The sequence below is a fragment of the Rattus norvegicus genome, chromosome 12 (assembly GCF_021556685.1).
Source record: "Rattus norvegicus strain SHRSP/BbbUtx chromosome 12, alternate assembly SHRSP_T2T, whole genome shotgun sequence".
In the NCBI taxonomy this organism is placed as follows: Eukaryota; Metazoa; Chordata; class Mammalia; order Rodentia; family Muridae; genus Rattus; species Rattus norvegicus.
This window is the reverse complement of record NC_141545.1, coordinates 23,697,639-23,714,672: the sequence shown is the minus strand read 5'-3', so window position 1 is coordinate 23,714,672 and position 17,034 is coordinate 23,697,639. Positions and strand designations below refer to the sequence as shown.

General features: G+C 45.7%; 1 protein-coding gene across 6 annotated transcripts in view; it reads right to left on the bottom strand.

The window, feature by feature from the left end:
• Zscan21 (zinc finger and SCAN domain containing 21) overlaps positions 1–17,034 on the bottom strand; it is a 21,872-nt gene extending 4,838 nt beyond the window's left edge. The window contains 4 exon segments of one of the 6 annotated variants that reach the window (NM_001012021.2): positions 2,127–3,343; positions 10,378–10,567; positions 11,275–11,989; positions 16,954–17,034. In NM_001012021.2, the coding sequence (NP_001012021.1) occupies positions 2,499–3,343; positions 10,378–10,567; positions 11,275–11,904 (1,665 nt within the window). In that variant the 5' untranslated portion in view covers positions 11,905–11,989; positions 16,954–17,034 and the 3' untranslated portion in view covers positions 2,127–2,498. 6 annotated transcript variants of the gene reach the window in all.

Genomic DNA, 17,034 nt, shown 5'->3' with positions numbered 1-17,034 from the left:
CCAGTTTTTATTTTCAGTGTCTCACTCCTCTTATTTGGCTGGTACATGACAACTTAGTTTGTGTGGCTTAACCTGCTCCTTGATTCAGAAATAAAAGATGCTAAACTCAAAGAATGGAAGTTGGGAGCTCTCCTTCAGAAGAGCCGTATCAGGATAGGTGGTCTTGGTACTGGGGTAGGGGAGGGCTGGGAGTGAATAGAGAGCCTTCAGTTCTGTAGGACAAAGGGAATATTACAGACTTCTGGGGGAAGGAGGGCTAAGTGCCACAGCCCAGTGGTACGACCTAGCTTACATACCAGGAGTCACAAGGTGAGAGGCCATTAGAGAAAAGTTAAGGCCTGAGGAGATGGTCAAGAACACATGCTGCTCTTGACAGAAGACCCGAGTTTGGTTCCCAGAACCTACATCAGGCAGCTCATAACCACCCGTTAACTCCATTCCCAGGGGATCCCACACCTTTGGCTTCCACAGGCACCTGCCCTCATGTGCACCCTGACACACACACATACACATGACTAAAAAATGCAATCCTAAGAACAAAGTAAGGAGGGACAGGGTATGGTGGTGCACACCTTTAATCTGAGAATTCAAGACACAGAGGCAGGAGGATCTCAGAGTTCAAAGCGGGCTATGGTTCAAAGTGATGGTTTACATAAGTTCCAGGTCAACCAGGGCTACATAGGTCCTGTCTCAAATCACCACCCCCACCCCCACACAATGATGATGTTTAAGTTTAATATTGTTTGAAGAGATGACTCAGTGGTTAAGAACACACACTGTTCTTACAGAAGACCTGAGTTCAGTTTCTAGCACCTATGTCAGGGCTCACAGCCATCTGCAACTTTTTTTTTAACAGATTTATTATTTATTTTATGTATATGAGTACTCTATCTGCATGTACACCTGCATGTTAGAACAGGGCATCAGATCCCATTATAGATGGTTGTGAGCCACCATGTGGTTGCTGGGAATTGAACTTAGAACCTCTGAAGAGCAACCAGTGTGCTCTTAACCACTGAGCCAACTCTCCAGCCCCCATCTGTAACTTTACTTCCATGAGGAATCTGACACCTCTAGCTTGCATAAGCACCTGCACACACGTATGCCTACCTATGCTTGTATACACACATTAAAAATTCAATTGTCTTGGGCCTGGGTATAGAAGTGTGGAGAGGACTGGTGCCAAGACCACAGCAAGCTTATCAACTCTCTTGTCCACAGAGAGTTGATGGGATGAGGTGTGGCTTGATTGCTGGGATCTAAGTAGAGGTACGTAATAATCCTTAGGTCTGGCACTCCACAGGAAACTCTCTGACTACCCAGCTCACCAATGGGTGTTTAAGTACTTCGTAAAAACCTTACAATATGCAGACCAGCATGTGGCAGAAGGAAGGAGGGCAGTGGGTTTCTAGGCAGCAGTGGACACAGAGCCAGAAGTGTTACCACTGCAGAGGCCACATTCAGATTTTGCCAGGAAAGATTTAGGGCAATCCTGTTGGGTTTCAGTTTCTGGAGTTTTCAGACGAAAGCTGCTTGCAGAGAACTGATTTCCACAGACATTGGCATAGACAGGATTAACAAAAGTCACAGGCTGACAATGATCACAATAATATAACGTGTGGCTCCTTATGTCAGGACACAGCACAGTGCAACCATTAGGCACCTGCTACCCACACTCTCCCACGACTTTCTCACATATGCTCGCTCACATGCGCTCACAAGCCGTAGGCTGGACACAGTAGGTCTTTCTTTCCTTCCTCTGCCCTCCCCTCCCTTCTTTCTTTGAGATATCTGGCCAGCCTGAGACTTAGGATCCTCTCTCAAGTGTTGGGAGTATGAGGGTGTACCTCCAAGCCTGGCCAATGCCTTACCCACAGAATGTTCAGTAACCATGGCCAGTGACAGCTTTAGTGGGTAGGAAGCCTGCTGCTGGGCCTGAGAACCTGAGTTTGATCCCTGGGACCCATATGCTGGATGAAAGGAGAATCTGCATCTTTAAAACTTTAAATTTTAGGGGTGGAAGAAAGATGTCCTCTGGCCTTCACACATTCATCCACTCACCCAATAAAATGTAAAAAAGAAAAGTTCTATAACAACATTATTCATCACAATAATAGTACTGAGGCTTTACATGATGCTATACGTTTATTCTGAATCAGACTGTTCAAGGTGGCTCAATTCTTTACAAACTACAACTGTGGAATACATGTTAAAACAGTTAAACAATTTTAATGTCTCTTCCTTAACTATACTGGACACACAGTACACTGGAGCCTGGAGTGTGAGGAGGGACCCTGCTGGTAGAGGTGACCAGTGTGGAGCTCCCGGCTGCTCTGTAGACCTCTCTTGTCTACTCTATTGCTGTGGAGCTCTCCCTCCAAGGCACCCCTCAATGACTAGAGCCAAACCTACTATCAAACATGAAATGCATTACAGAGCTTCTTCCTAGCATTCACATTCTAACGTTTACAACAATAACAACAGACAGAAATGGACACTTACTGTACCTCTCCCTCTCCAGTGTGGACTCTCTGATGCTTGGAAAGATTTGACTTGCTACAGAAGGTTTTCCCACAGTGGTTACACCAATAGGGTTTTTCACCAGTATGGATTCTGTGATGCTTATTAAAATTCGAACTATGGTTGAAGGCTTTGCCACACTCCTTACACTTATAGGGTTTCTCCCCTGTATGCAGGCGTTGATGGGAACTGAGACCTGCATGCTGACTAAAACTCTTTCCACACTCATTGCACTGATAGGGCTTCTCCCCTGTGTGGATGCGATAGTGTCGAATGAGGCTGCCCTTCCCACTGAAGGCTTTCCCACAGTCTTTACACTGATAGGGCGCCTCTTCTGTGTGCATCCTCTGATGTTTAAGGAGGTCTGAGCTCTGCCCAAAGGCTTTCCCACACTTACAGTCATAGGGCCGGTCCACCAGATGTGTCCGGTAATGAAGGGTAAGGTTGGAGCTGTGGCTGAAAGCCTTCCCACACTTGGTGCACACGTAAGGCTTCTCCCCAGTGTGTGTTCTCCGGTGTTTAGTGAGGTTTGAGCTATTGCTAAAGGCCTTCCCACACTCTGCACATATGTAACGTTTCTCTCCTGGAGCAGGCCTAGCAGACGCTGGTTCTGCCCCTTTCCTGGATCCCGTGTCTTGAAGAGAGGCTTTTGCCCCTCTCTCCCTTTCCAGGTTGTTGGCCCACTGCCTTTCTGACCTCGATCCATACTTATTGGCAGTGATCATGGGCATGATGTTTCTTTTGAGTCCACCTGCATGAGACTCTTCTTCAGAACTTCTCTGCTCATCTGCTGAGTCCTCCTTCTGCGGATTCAATTTAAAACCTGGAAACAGGTGGGTTAAGCGTGTTAGTTGTTCCTTTTCTGAGGGAGCTGTTGCAGGGAACAGGACCACCAGGTGAGGTAGTAGATGTGACGTGTGAATCTAACAGCAATAAAATAAAACCCTTGTCCCATCTATTATGGTCTGCATTCACAAGACCCTGCCTGCTATGTCAATCACCTGATTATTTTACAATTCAGTCTCTAGAAAGACTCTCCCCACTCCGCCCTCCTGGACGCTTGGGAACAGTCTAAATTACACTGAGGTTCTGTTTGTGGCTTCACACTCGCTTCTGCAAAGTACTCAGAGCCAACAGTTACGTGAAGAATTTCTGGTTTTAAGGGTTTCTCAGTCATGCAGATAAAGGAAAGTCAAAGCTCAAGTTCTAGCCAGGTAAACGCCAGGTTTCAACGCCTTAGGTTTGACTGAGATCCACTCAGAGCTCAGACAGACGGGCCAATTTCCTCTGTACCCTGTGCTACTGGCTTCCTCTTCCCATCCAGTGCACCTTCTCAGGGCACCTAAGTTTCTTTGAGACTTTAAGCGAGGCCATCATTGCCAACTCCTCTCTCTTAAGAGCACTTAAAAGCCTTTTCTCTAAACTGGGCACTAAAACTTTAGTGATGTATGTCTTTTATCCCAGCACTTGGGAGCCAGAGGCAGGCACATCTCTGTCTTTTGCGGCAGCCTAGTTTACATAGTTCCAGGCCAGGTAGAGACCAAAACAAAAGACAAAAACAAAATTAAAAAACAAGTCACAAACACAAAACAGAATAGCCACAATGACCCCATGACAACACAACAACAAACAGCCCATTTCCAGCTCTGGTAATACTTCCTGGCTCTCCACTTTGTGTAGAACTGACAAGTGACTATGAAAAGGGCAATGAATGGAAGGAGATGATTTACCCTATTTTAATTTTTTTTCTTTCAACTGTCATAATTTACCCTTAAGTCTTTACAGTTGAATACAATTCCATTGTGTGTGTATACATTTTCTTTATCCATTGACTCATAGGCTGCTTCTGTATTTTGGATCTATATTTGGGAATAGAGCTGTGGTAAAAATTGGCCCATCTCTGTGATACACGGATTCACAATCCTACAGATAGGAAGCAGGGTACAGTGGTCTTATCTCTAATCCCAGCACTTGGGAGAGGTGGAGGGAGGACCAGAAGTTCAAGGTCACCTTCTCTTACTAAGCACTTTTGAGGCCAGTAGCCTACTTTAATTAAGAAAACAAACAAGTTTTTTGTGTGTGGGTGTTTTGTCTACATGTATGTAAGTGTGCTTCGTGCATGCCTGGTGCTGTGGAGGGCAGAAAAGGGGACCAGCTCACCTGGAACTGCAGTTGTGGACTGTTTTAAGCTACCATATGGGTGCTGAGAACTGAAAATGTTCCTCTGCAAAAGTACCAAGTGTTTGTAACTGTAGACCCATGTTTCTAGTCACAATTATCCCAGTCTTTAAAAGATTTATTTTCATGTATGTGTGTGTCTCATTTCTTATGCCCATGAATCTGCCACACATATGAGGGTGTCTGCAAAGGCCAAAGAGGCCATTAGATCTCTTTAAGTGGGAGTCCCAGGCAGTTGTGAGCAACTGTGTGAATGTAGGAACTGGACTGAAGCTTTTGTCCTCTGTAAGAGCAGCAACTGTTGATCTGCTGAGTCATCTCTCCAAGGAGGAGGAAGGAGAAGCTGCTACAGGTTAGGAGTCAAGAAAACGTGGCCCTGAGAGCCGGCCAATTAGCTGAGGGTTATCCATAGCAAAGTAGATTCTAGTGGCACAGAGGGGAGGTTTCTGCCCAGCTCTTGTCCTGTCAAGGAAATTATTGTAAACAATAAAAGTTGTGTGTCTTTTATCTGGGAACTAAATGGTCAAAGGTAGGGTAGAAACCCCAGATTGGGATTAAAAATTTCAACAACATTCCAGCTCTTAACTCATATCTATGAATGTGAAAAAATACCTTGGGTCCAAAATCTATTGACAACGGTCAAGGTGTGGTCAGTCAGGAGTACATCCCTATCAATGATCTGTATTCTGTACTCACTTGTGTGGTGCTGGCAAGAGCAGAGGTTTGAGTTGGGAGGTTGGCTATTCCAGTCTGAATCAAGTTTCAAAGGGCCAGAGTCTCAGAATCCAAAGGAAGGCAGAGGAGACAGAAGTGTAGAAGAGAGCAGACTGAGGTAGAAGACAGTGATCGTATTCTAAAACTGGGTGCTGTGGGGGAATGTTTTAACCTACAAGAAGGAGGGTATCTTAAGGTTTCCTTGCCGTGAAGGGACACCATGAGCAAGGCAAATCTTAAAAACAAAAACATTTAATTGGGGCTGGCTTACAGTTTCAAAGGTTTAATCCATTATCATTATGGCGGGAAGCGTGGCAAGACATGGTGCTGGAAGAGCCACAAATTCTACATCTTGATCAGCAGGCAGCAGAAGGGAACTGTCTTCTGGAGGAGGCTCTGATTCCACACTGGGCATGAGTGGAGGCATAGGAGACCTCAAAACCCACGGAGACAGTGACACGCCCCCTCCAACAAGGCCACGCCCCCTCCAACAAGGCCACGCCTACTAATAGTGCCACTACCTGTGGGCCAAGCCTATCAAACTATCACGTTCCACTCCCCAGTCCCCACAGGCTAGTAGCTATAGCATAATGCAAAATACACTTAGTTCAGCTTCTAAAGTCCCCACAGTCTAGCTCAACAACGTTTAAAAGTCCAAAGTTCAAAATCTCTTCTGAGACTCATGCAATCCTTTAACTGTAATCCCTTATAAAATCAAAATCAAGAAGCAGATCATATACTCCCACCATGACAGGATATACACTACCATTCTAAAATGTCATAGTGAGGACCACAGCAAGACCAAAATCAGCTGAGCAAACTCCAAACTCTGCATCTCCATGTCTGACGTCCAACTCTGTCCCAGCTTTGCTGACTACACCTCTCTCTCTTGTGCTGGTTCCACTCCCTCCGTGTTAGCAGCTTTCCTTGACAAGTATCCCAAGGCTCTGGCATCTCTTAGCACCATGAAATGCCCAGCTCTGCCCTCTGCAGCACTCTAGGCTTTGGCTGACTCCACTCCACTGCTGCTGCTGTGCTTGGGTCATGCCAGGGGACTGGCAGCTTGAATACACTGGGGTCTTCCGCTGCAGCTAGGCTTCACTTTGAACGATAGCCTCCCATAGTCTTTCTTCCTGGTGCCAAGCCTCAACTGCAACTGATGCTGCACCTTCAACAATGGTCTTTCCTTTCGCAGTTTGCTATGCTTGATCAAAATGCTCCTCATAAGAGTGAATAACATGACAGAGTCTATGCTAGGTTTCTTTGAGATACCCTTTGTCAGTGCAATTAATCTGGTCTCTTCACCTTAGCCTCAGAAAGACTCTGACATGGGCAAAAAGCAGCTACATTCTTTACTGAAATATCACAAGAACAATCTCTAGGCAACATAGTAAAATTATTTTCCTCTGAATCCCCCTGAGCCAGGCCCCCACAGTTCAAGTCACCCTCAACACCACTCACTGTGCTCTATGCGCCTACTAGTATGCCCCATTAAACTCCACTTAAAGCATTCCACTGCTTTGCTAATCCAAAGTTCCAAACTCCACATTCCTCCAAACAAAGGCACGGCCAAGCCTATCACAGCAGCACCCCAGTCCCTGGTACAAGCTTCTTAGGGGTTCGCTGCTGTGAAGGAACACAATGATCTAGGAACTCTCAAAAGACAAACATTTAATTGGGGATGGCTTACGGTCTGAAAGGTTTAGTCCATCATCATCATGTTGGGAAGCATGGTGGTGTGATGACAGACATGGTGTAGGAGGAGCCACGAGTTCTACATCTTAATCAGCAGGCAGCAGAAGGGGACTGTCTTCTGGAGGAGACTCTGATAACACACTGGGTGGTGCCTAGTCATAGGAAACCTCAAAGCCCACCACAACAGTGACACCTCCAACAAGGCCACACCTCCTAACAGTGCCATTCCTTGGGCCAAGCATTCAAATGCATGAGTCCATGGAGGCCAAACCTACTCAAACTACCACTGAGGGTCTTCCTTCTTTTTTGGAGGGGGTGTGGGCGTAGGGCAGGGTCTGGAACACACTAGGAATGCAACAGTCCCCGAGGCCTTAGCATAACTGAAGCCATGATGGAAATACCATTCAAGCTTTAGAACTCAGCACACAGGCAGGAACACCCTCCGAAACAAGAACAAAGATGGAATCCATTAAAGTCCACAGTTCTGAGAAAGTCCCTAAATGTTCTAGCCTGGAGTTTTGGCTGGCTAATGCTCTTTTATGGCTGAGGTGTCAACCAAGGATGTGGTTTTTATTCTTAAAAGCACAGCCTAAGAAAGGCTACAGACTGCACTTGTGTCTGCACCTGAACATAAAGACTTTCTCTTGGCTTGAACCCATTTCTAAGTGGTCTTCTCTAGTGGATACCTCACAAAGGAAGGCAAGGTGGCTTTAAACTCACGGCAGTCCTCCTGCTTCAGACTTCCAAGAACTATGAGCAGTTATGTTTTTGGTTTTCTCCATGTATAATTATAGTCCATGGAAGCCTCAGGTAACTGGAAGACGGTATTAATAATTCCAAACAATGAAAAACAGTTAACAGGGTTTTTTAATAGTTCAGTTTTTATGTTTCTCAAACAATATGATTTTGTTGTTTCTTTTTTTTTTAAACGTTTGATTTTTTTTAAAGATTTATTTATTTACTTAATGTATATAAGCACACTGTAGCTGTCTTCAGACACACCCAACCCCATTACAGATGGTTGTGAGCCACCATGTGGTTGCTGGGAATTGAACTCAGGACCTCGGGAAGAGCAGTTGGTGCTCTTAACCGCTGAGCCATCTCTCCAGCCCGATTTTGTTGTTTCTTAAATCGGAGTGTCAATATATATATAGCTCAGGTTGGCCTTGAACTCTTCCACCTTGGCCTTTTGAGTGCTAGGATTTCAGGATACGTGACACCACACTTGGCTGTAGAATGTGAGAGTTTTGTTGTTTACTTTTATGTTTTATTTTAGATTTGCTTGTTTTATGAGTGCTCTGTCTCCAAGTATCTATGTCTACCACATTTATGTTGGTACCTACAGAGTCAAAACAAAGAACTAGATCAACCTAGAATTAGAGTTACAGATGCCGGCGTGCCACCACATGGGTGCTGGGAACCAACCTCAGGCCCTCTGCAGGAGTAACGAGTGCTCTTAACTACCAACTCCCTCCAGCCCCCTATAATGTGGCTTTCTAAAAAAAACTTTAGGCCAGGTGTGGTGTGCACACTCTTGAGTCCAGCACTCAGAAGGAATAGGCAGGTAGCTCTTTATGAGTCTGAGGCCAGCTTGGTTTATGTAGTGAGTTCTAGGCCAGCCAAGACCCCATAGTGGGACCCTGCCCAAATGAATGAATGAATAAATTAGTTAATAAATAGAAATAATTACTGTGTGTGTGTGCAGGTATTCCTGAAACTGTGCGTGTGGAGGTCAGTTCTTTCCTTCCATCAGATAGGTTTCAGGGATGGAACTCAGGTCTCCAGGCTTCCAGAGCAAGCATTTTAACTGCTGAGCCATCCCGTCAGTCCTAAGATGTACATTTTTAAACAATCATTTTGAACTATGTGCCTGCCTGTCTGAATGTGCATCAAGTATGTGCAGGCATCCGTGGGACTGGAAGTGGGCGTTGAAAGTAAACCGTGAACCAGGGTCTTCTGAGAGAGCAGCTACTGCTCCTAACTGCGTCACATCTCCAGCCCTAAGGACAGCTTTCTGCTTGTTTTATTCTTTTTGAGACGGGGTCTCTTTACATACCATTGGTTGTTTTAAAGCACACTCCATAGGCCAGGCTGACCTGCATAGAGATCTCATGGCCTCTGCCTCCCGAGTGCTGGAACTAGAGGTGTGTGCCATCATGCCTGACACAAGAATATGGTTTAACAGGGCTCAAAGCTTGCTTTCCAAGAGGGAATTTCAAGTGTCTAGGACATTGTAAGCAACTCAGGCAATTTCTCAGGCCTATGGCTCTGCTCATGAACATACCTATCCATGAAACATGGTAAGAACAAGATTTGGAACAATGTGCTGTATTTTCACCAACATGTAAGTTTGATTATTCTTTGCAGATGTTTTTACTCCATGTAAATGAAGGTAAATAAGAACAGAAACGACCAGTGTAAAATAAGGCTGCTATGTATTACGTAAATCATGATTTGTGGAGATCTGAGCTAGGGAACAGCTAGTTGCCTTAATGTACTTTTTTGAGACGAAGTCTCAAGAAATCCAGACTGGTCCTGAATTCTCCATGGAGCCAAGGCTGAGCCTGAATGTGAGTGCTGGGGTTGCAGGTGAGTGCCATTATATGTGGTTTAAGTGGTCCAGGGATGCAGCCCAGGGCCTCCTGCATGCTGCTCCAGCACTCTACAACATGGGCTGCTTTTCCCTACCCTAACTTTTGGCCTGTGTTAAGTCTGCAGAGGTTCAAAAAGGTTTGACCTTTCCTGGACCCAGTCTGTTCTGCTCTGAATCCCAGGAACTACCCTTAGGCCTAACACTTTCCATGTTTTCCAGCTGTACTTGAGTATGCCAGTGGGTACACCAAAAGACGTAAGGGCAGGAACAGTGTACAAATGAGGCATCTATTCCATTTTCTCTTTACCCAGTGGCAAGACCTGGAGCAGAGCTCCTACCATGTGAGTCTTTCCATCCCTACCAAGGCTCAGCTCTTGTCTGGTTCTGGCAATAACAGGTCTTCCTTCCTAGCCCTTCGGACTCACAGGCAGGCAGCTATACCTTGCCAGCTTAGTGCTACACTGGCTCATCCAACCTGTCCCTATCTCTCCATCGGTCTCGCTCCTTCTTCAAACTGAGCTCACTCCACTCAACCTCCTACAGCGTGTTGCCTGGCCTAGTGCTGGGAACCTGCCTGAGACAACAGGGTTTGGGAGAGGGAAGTGCATGCCTTCTGCTCTACCAGTCAGGCCGACCCAGATATTACCCCTCTCCTGGACCCTGAGAGGGGTCCTTACCTTGGCGCTTTCTTGGGTCCTGAGTGAAAACCTCCTCTTCACCAGTCTCTTGGATGTACAGGGGCCCCCAAAACTCATATTTAGGGCTGGCATCCACAGGCTGGGTCTCAGTGCTGCTTAAGGACTCCATTGCAGTTCCTGAAGTTGATATTTTCTCCCAAGACTGCTTCTGTTCATTTGGAGATGAGACCTAGGACAGTAAGAAATGGCTGGGTATATGCAATGCGAGCTATGCAGACCTTTTTATGCCCATCCCACTTGGTTCCCAAGGCTACTTCAAGACAAAAGTGGATAATAGGGAGAAACATGATCCAGCTCCCCGGAAAATTCTGTCTGGTTAATCTTATTGGACAGTGCTGAGTAGTTTCTGCCTTCCAGCCTACAGGAAGGTAAACAACTTAAACTAGCTTCAGGAAGTCACTGAAACTGACCAGATTTACCAGGCTCCTTCCTGCCAGAATAAGCAATAACAGGAAGAGTTCCTCTGAGACTAGGAACAGAGCTGCAAAGGAAATGCAGACCAGCTAAGCCGCCTGAAACAGGACACTCTCTAACCTGCTGAGCCATGCCTATGCTCCAGGTACATCTAGCTGATCTGTGATCTGTCACAAATGTTGGGGTGGGCTTTGGTGATGCAGCTGTCTTTGAGTCATTTCTGCTCCTGTAAGTAATCCCTCACCCACATTCCCATTACGTAACCCCAATAAAAGTCCAAGTTTACCAAACTGGACTTTGATGGTACCTGTACAGTCTGCCATGGATTCCCTATGGGGCTGAGCAGATGTGTGTATCACATCTCCCCAGGGAACGTTTTACATACAACGGAAGGACAAGCCCTGATTGCTGCCTAGAAAGTTATGTTCTGGGTCTCCTAGCATCTGAGGGCCTCCCGCCCACCTGCAGTCCAGGCTCATCCAGTTCTTGCTCCAGGTCTTCCAGGAGAGTGACGGCCTCCTCTGCACTCTCAGGGCAGTGCTGCTGTACCCAGGCCTGGAGCTCTCGGGGCAGGATGGTCAGGAACTGCTCCAGAACCAGTAGCTCTAGAATCTGCTCCTTGGTGTGGATCTCAGGCTGTAGCCACTCACAGCAGAGCACCCGAAGCTGGCTCAGTGCCTCTCGGGGCCCAGGAGTGTCATGGTACCCAAACTGCCTGAAGCGCTGACGGGATATCTCTAGGCTAGGGCGGCCCTTGTCCTTCTCTTCATCCTCTTCAGCTTTAACAGTCGAAGGTCCCAACTGTTCCAAAGTGTCATGGTACCCAAACTGCTTGAAGCTCTTACGGGATAGCTCTAGGCTAGGGTGGCCCTTGTCCTTGTCTTCCTCCTCTTCAGCTTTAATGGTTGAAGGTCCCATTGGCTCAAGAGTGTCCTGGTTTCCAGACTGCCTGAAGCGCTTTCGGGATAGCTCTAGGCTAGGGCGGCACTTGTCTTTTTCTTCATCCTCTTCAACTTTAATGGGCGAAGGTCCCATAGACTCCTGAGGTGGCCTGGGGCCCAGAACTGTGGCCATGCCCACCACCTTGGTCATGACACAGACTCCAGAACCAGCAGGACTCTTAGGAGTAGGCCTGGAGCCTTTGGGTTTCTGGTTCTTAAAGTGCCACACTCCAAACCTACAAAAACATAGTTGTCATAAAACTATAAGAAAACAAAAATATGTCTTTCTGGCTCTATCAAGGGGGTCACCAGACAACTACCATATAAAAAGTATTGTTCACAGATAGTAGGATGGCTCAGTGGATCAATGTGTTGCTGCTAGGCCTGGTTAGACCCTTTATGACCCACACAGTGGTATATGGAAAGAACCAGCTTGTGCAAATTGTCCTCTGACCACGAGTGCAGCACACACACACACACACACAGTATAAAAATGGATAAAAAGTGGATTAAAAAAAGGGACATTCAGAAATGTCCTTTATAGGAAAATGGATGGAAATGGAGATTATCACATTACGCGAGATAACCCAGACTCGCCAAAATAAGCATGTTCTCTCTCCCACTCAGAATGTGAAGAGTGGGACCAGACAAAGTAAAGGGATGTGGAGGGGGTAAAGGGAGTATGAGGGACAAGAAAAGGAGCACGGACTGAGTACGATTAAAGCAGGTTTATGTGCTGTGATTACAGGAATAAGAATGGCCCCCTAGAGGCTCAGACTGTATTATTTGGAAGGAGTAGGAGGATTAGGAGGCAGGCAAGGCCTTGTTGATAGAAATGTGACACTGAGGAGGATCTTGAGGTTTCAAAAGCCCACACTAAGCCCAGTGCTGCTCTCTCCGCCTATAGATCAGAATGTAGCTCTCAGCTACTGCCCCAGTGCCTACCTGCGTGCCACCATGCTTCCTGCCATGATAATAATGGACCTAACCTCTGGAACAGCTTTCAATTAAGCACTTTCTCTTCTAAGAGTTAGCGTAGGCCTGGTGTCTTTTACAACAACAGAAGAGACTAAGACGCTATGCATGGAAGTATCATAACGAAGTACTTTGTACTATTAACTCATACAAATTAGTACAAATTAGTACTACTTCACATCTTACAGCTACAGCTATCTTAGTTTCTGTGGTTTCAGCAAGCTATCTAATTCTGACTGTGTCAGCACGAGCATGTATGTTCCAGACTAGCGCTACCTAGCTTATTAAAATAGTGCAGTATAAGGATTGGGAAGATAGTTCAAAAGCAAAGTATTTGCCTTGAGGATTCAAAGCTTTGGGTTCCACCCCTAGCACCAAACAAACAGAAGAACAAAAACCTAATTAGTATGGACACTGAACTCTACCTGACTTACTTTAAGGAGAACACACTCATTTCTTTTCCTTTTTGGGTTTGTGTTTGTGTGCCTGTATGTGTGTGTGTACATATGTAGAGGTTAGCTTGCCTGTGCATGCCATGTGTGTATAGGTCAGGGGTCAATGCCAGAGGTCTACCTCTATCACTCTTCATCTCATTGTTCTGAGACAGGGTCTCTCACTGTACCTGGAGTGTATGGACTGGTGAAACCAGGAATCTGCCAGTCTCTGCCCTTCCAGAGGCAGAAAATAGTGGAGTATAAGGGTTGAGATTTCAGGCATAAGCAGACGTATCTGGGCTTTTCACCTGTAGGCTCAGGTACTCAGGCCTGTACAGAAAACGCTTCCCAAACCCCATATTCAAGTTTAAATGTCTTTAGCTGAACAATTTTTTAAAAATCTTGGGGTTTTTGTGTGTGTGCACGCACACCCACTCTTATATTTATAGGGGTCAGTGTGGGAAACCCTACAGCTACAGGTATTTGTGAACTGCCTAACATGGGTGCTGAAAACCAAATTTGGGTTCTCTGCCAAGAGCAATACATATTAACCACTGAATCATCTCTCCATTATCTTCCCTTCGTAATTAATCAATTGTGTGTAGGGGGAACAGGAGGCATGTACAGAGGTTAGAGGTTAAAGCTCTCAGTTTTCTCCTTCCACCATGTGGGTTCCAGGGATCAAACTCAGGCCAACATGCTTAGGGACAAGCATGTTTATGGGCTGACCCATCATTTGTGTCCCTGCAGTTAGATCTCTTTTGTTAATAAGACTACACTGTCACTCTCTTCAGACACACCAGAAGAGGGCATTGGATCTCATTACAGATGGCTGTGAGCCACCATGTGGTTGCTCGGAATTGAACTCAGGACCTCTGGAAAAGCAGTCAGTGCTCTTAACTGCTGAGCCATCTCTCCAGTCTCCCTAGGCTTTAAAAAAAAAAAAAAAAGGGGGGTTGGGGATTTAGCTCAGTGGTAGAGCGCTTGCCTAGGAAGCGCAAGGCCCTGGGTTCGGTCCCCAGCTCCGAAAAATAGAACCAAAAAAAAACAAAAAAAACAAAAAACAAAAAAAACAAAAACCGGAAGACTGGGTGGGAAGACAAAAAGATAGGGTCTCGCTGCATAGCCTTGGCTGGCCTGGAAGCATGAGAGATTGGCCTACCTCTCCTCCTGAGTGGTGGATTAAAGCTGTGTTGCCAAGCCCAACATTATATTTGCTTACAGTTCTTTTTTTTTTTTTTCTTTTTTTTTTTTTCTATTTTCCGGAGCTGGGGACCAAACCCAGGGCCTTGCGCCACTGAGTTAAATCCCCAACCCACCCCCCCTTTTTTTAAAAGATTTATTTATTTATTATATATAGGTACACTGTAGCTGTCTTCAGACACACCAGAAGGCTTCAGATCTCTTTACAGATGGTTGTGAGCCACCATATGGTTACTGGGATTTGAACTCAGGACCTCTGGAAGAGCAGTCTGTGCTCTTAACCACTGAGCCATCTCTCCAGCCCTTGCTTACAGTTCTTTAGTCTGACAGGATATATATTGCTGAAAAAATTGAGGGGAAAAATTCAATCAAGATAGGTGATGCAAACAAAAAAAAATGCTTAAAAATATTTTTCTTCTAAGCTTTGAACATTTGGTATCTCCCAGTTGATACCTTAGAATACAGAAGAGTAGCTGAACGCCTGCTGCTTGACCACTGGGTGTGCCCTGCTTTCCTGGAGCTTTCTACTTTGTGGGAGATGAGAAGCAAAGAAATACTGAGTATCAGCCTCTCACTCCTGGGAGCCTAAATATATTTAGTAAGAGAATGCATAAATGAACGTTTTGTGCTTGTGATGGGCATCATGACTGCCATCCCAGCATTCTGAGACTGGCCAAAGCCAGCACCCCACTACATGGTGAGAGGCGGTACCCTCAAAAACAAACCAACAAAGTAAAAAATAAAAAGGAGGTAGGAGAACAGGGTGGGAGATAGGCTACAAAGTAGGAAAAAAGAAAAGCTTCCACATGACATGTGGGGTCTTTTTGTTTGCCTTTTTGGTTTTGGCAAGATTTAAAAATATCTAGTAATAAAGTATCTTGGCACCTTGCTCCCTTCCCGCCAAGAGAGCCAGTAATTTCACATTTGGTAATACTGAGCTTGCCATCTGAAGATTTCCTCCAGGTCTAAGTTTCTGAAATTTTTCTTAGTTATAAAATCAAAAAGTATTTGGGTAGAAAAACAGGACTAATTTAACACTTTCATAGAAAAAAGTAACTTTAAAACGGCTATCTAAAGCAGGGTGTGGTATGCATGCCTTAATCCTAGCACGTGGGAGGTAGAGGCAGGGGGATCTCTGAGTTAGAAGCCAGCCAGCATAGTCTATGACAGAGTTCCAGGACAGCCAGGCAGGGTACACAGAGAAACCCTGTCTTGAAAAATAACAAAGATGAAAAACAAAGCCATCTAAAGGTTTAACTCAGCTGGCAAGATGGCTCGGTGGGTGACGGACGCAACCTGCTGCTGGGTTTGAGCCTGGTGCCCATATAATTTAATAAAAGGGAAGCACTCAACTGTGCCAAATTGTCCTTTGACATACACAGACAGACAGACAGACAGACAGAGACAGACAGACGGACACACACACACACACGCGCGCGCGCGCGCGAGTAAAAAAATAAAAACCTAACTCTTAAGGTCTAGCAGCAGAAGCTTATGATCTATTCAAGACAGGCTTTTGGTCACTTCCCAACTTTTCTCTCCTTTATGCGAATTCTGCAAAGTTTATAAGTCCCCCCTCCCTTAATCAGCCTCAATTTAGTTCTGTGCGGATGTATAAATAAATCAAACTATCACGGATTGTAGCAAATGCACAGCAGTTACTACCCAGTGACAGCGAATGCCCTTAAAGACACTCTGTACTTGGAAACTGAAGTCATGGTGGCACACGCCTGTAAATTACAGCACTGAAGAGAACAGAGACAGGAGGATCACTAACATAGGCTACACATTAAGACCCTATCTCAAACCGAGCAAACTAATTTTCAAAAAGCTTCTAGGCAGGGCAATAATTTTGAGGAGCATAACTGCTGGGCAGATCTAATAGCTAAGACATTCTCAGAGTGAGCCAAATTCTACATCATTTCAATAGCCCTGAACCAATACTCGATTTCTCTTCAGAACCCTTCCAGCACTTGAAAAACAACTTTCGTGTGTTGATGTTTTGTTGTTGTTGTTCATAGTTGTTTTCTGTCCCCTTTCAACCCAGATTTCCAACTATGTCACCCACCAAATAAATCAATCACCTTTTAATCCTATATTCGTTTTACAAACGATCGTCTAAAAATCTTTCCAGACTCGAGCAGATCCTTGTTCTGTGCACACAAAGCCCAACGGGACTAATTCCCCGCCTGGATTGGACATTGCCCAAGATTAATGAGATTCGGGTTTTCACAGGCGGTTTCTACCATTGGGCTTCTTTACAATTAGTCCTGAGTTTAGATCTCAGGGCGAGAACTCGGGGGGGAAAAAAAAAAGAAGGTATTTCCCCTCGGGCTAACAGACAATAACAGAGAGACCAGAAAAGCGACTCCGGAAGCAAAAGAAACAGGGTTTTGTTCCAGAGAGCCCTCGGGGGTGGAAAAGGCTTTCCTCAGAGCGGCGCCTACAACGGCTGGGCGGGGCGCTCCTCCTTAGACAATCTCCCAGAACCACCATGGAAGAATTCCCCGAACCAGAACCAGAGCGGCTAAACCCGTCCCACCCTCTCTAAACCTTTCGGCCAACGCTTCCCCGACCGCTAGGCTAACCTGGGACTCGCAGGCTCACCGTGACTCAGAACCGCTTTGGAGTCTGGAATCCTCACAGCGGCTGAACCATAGCACAACCGG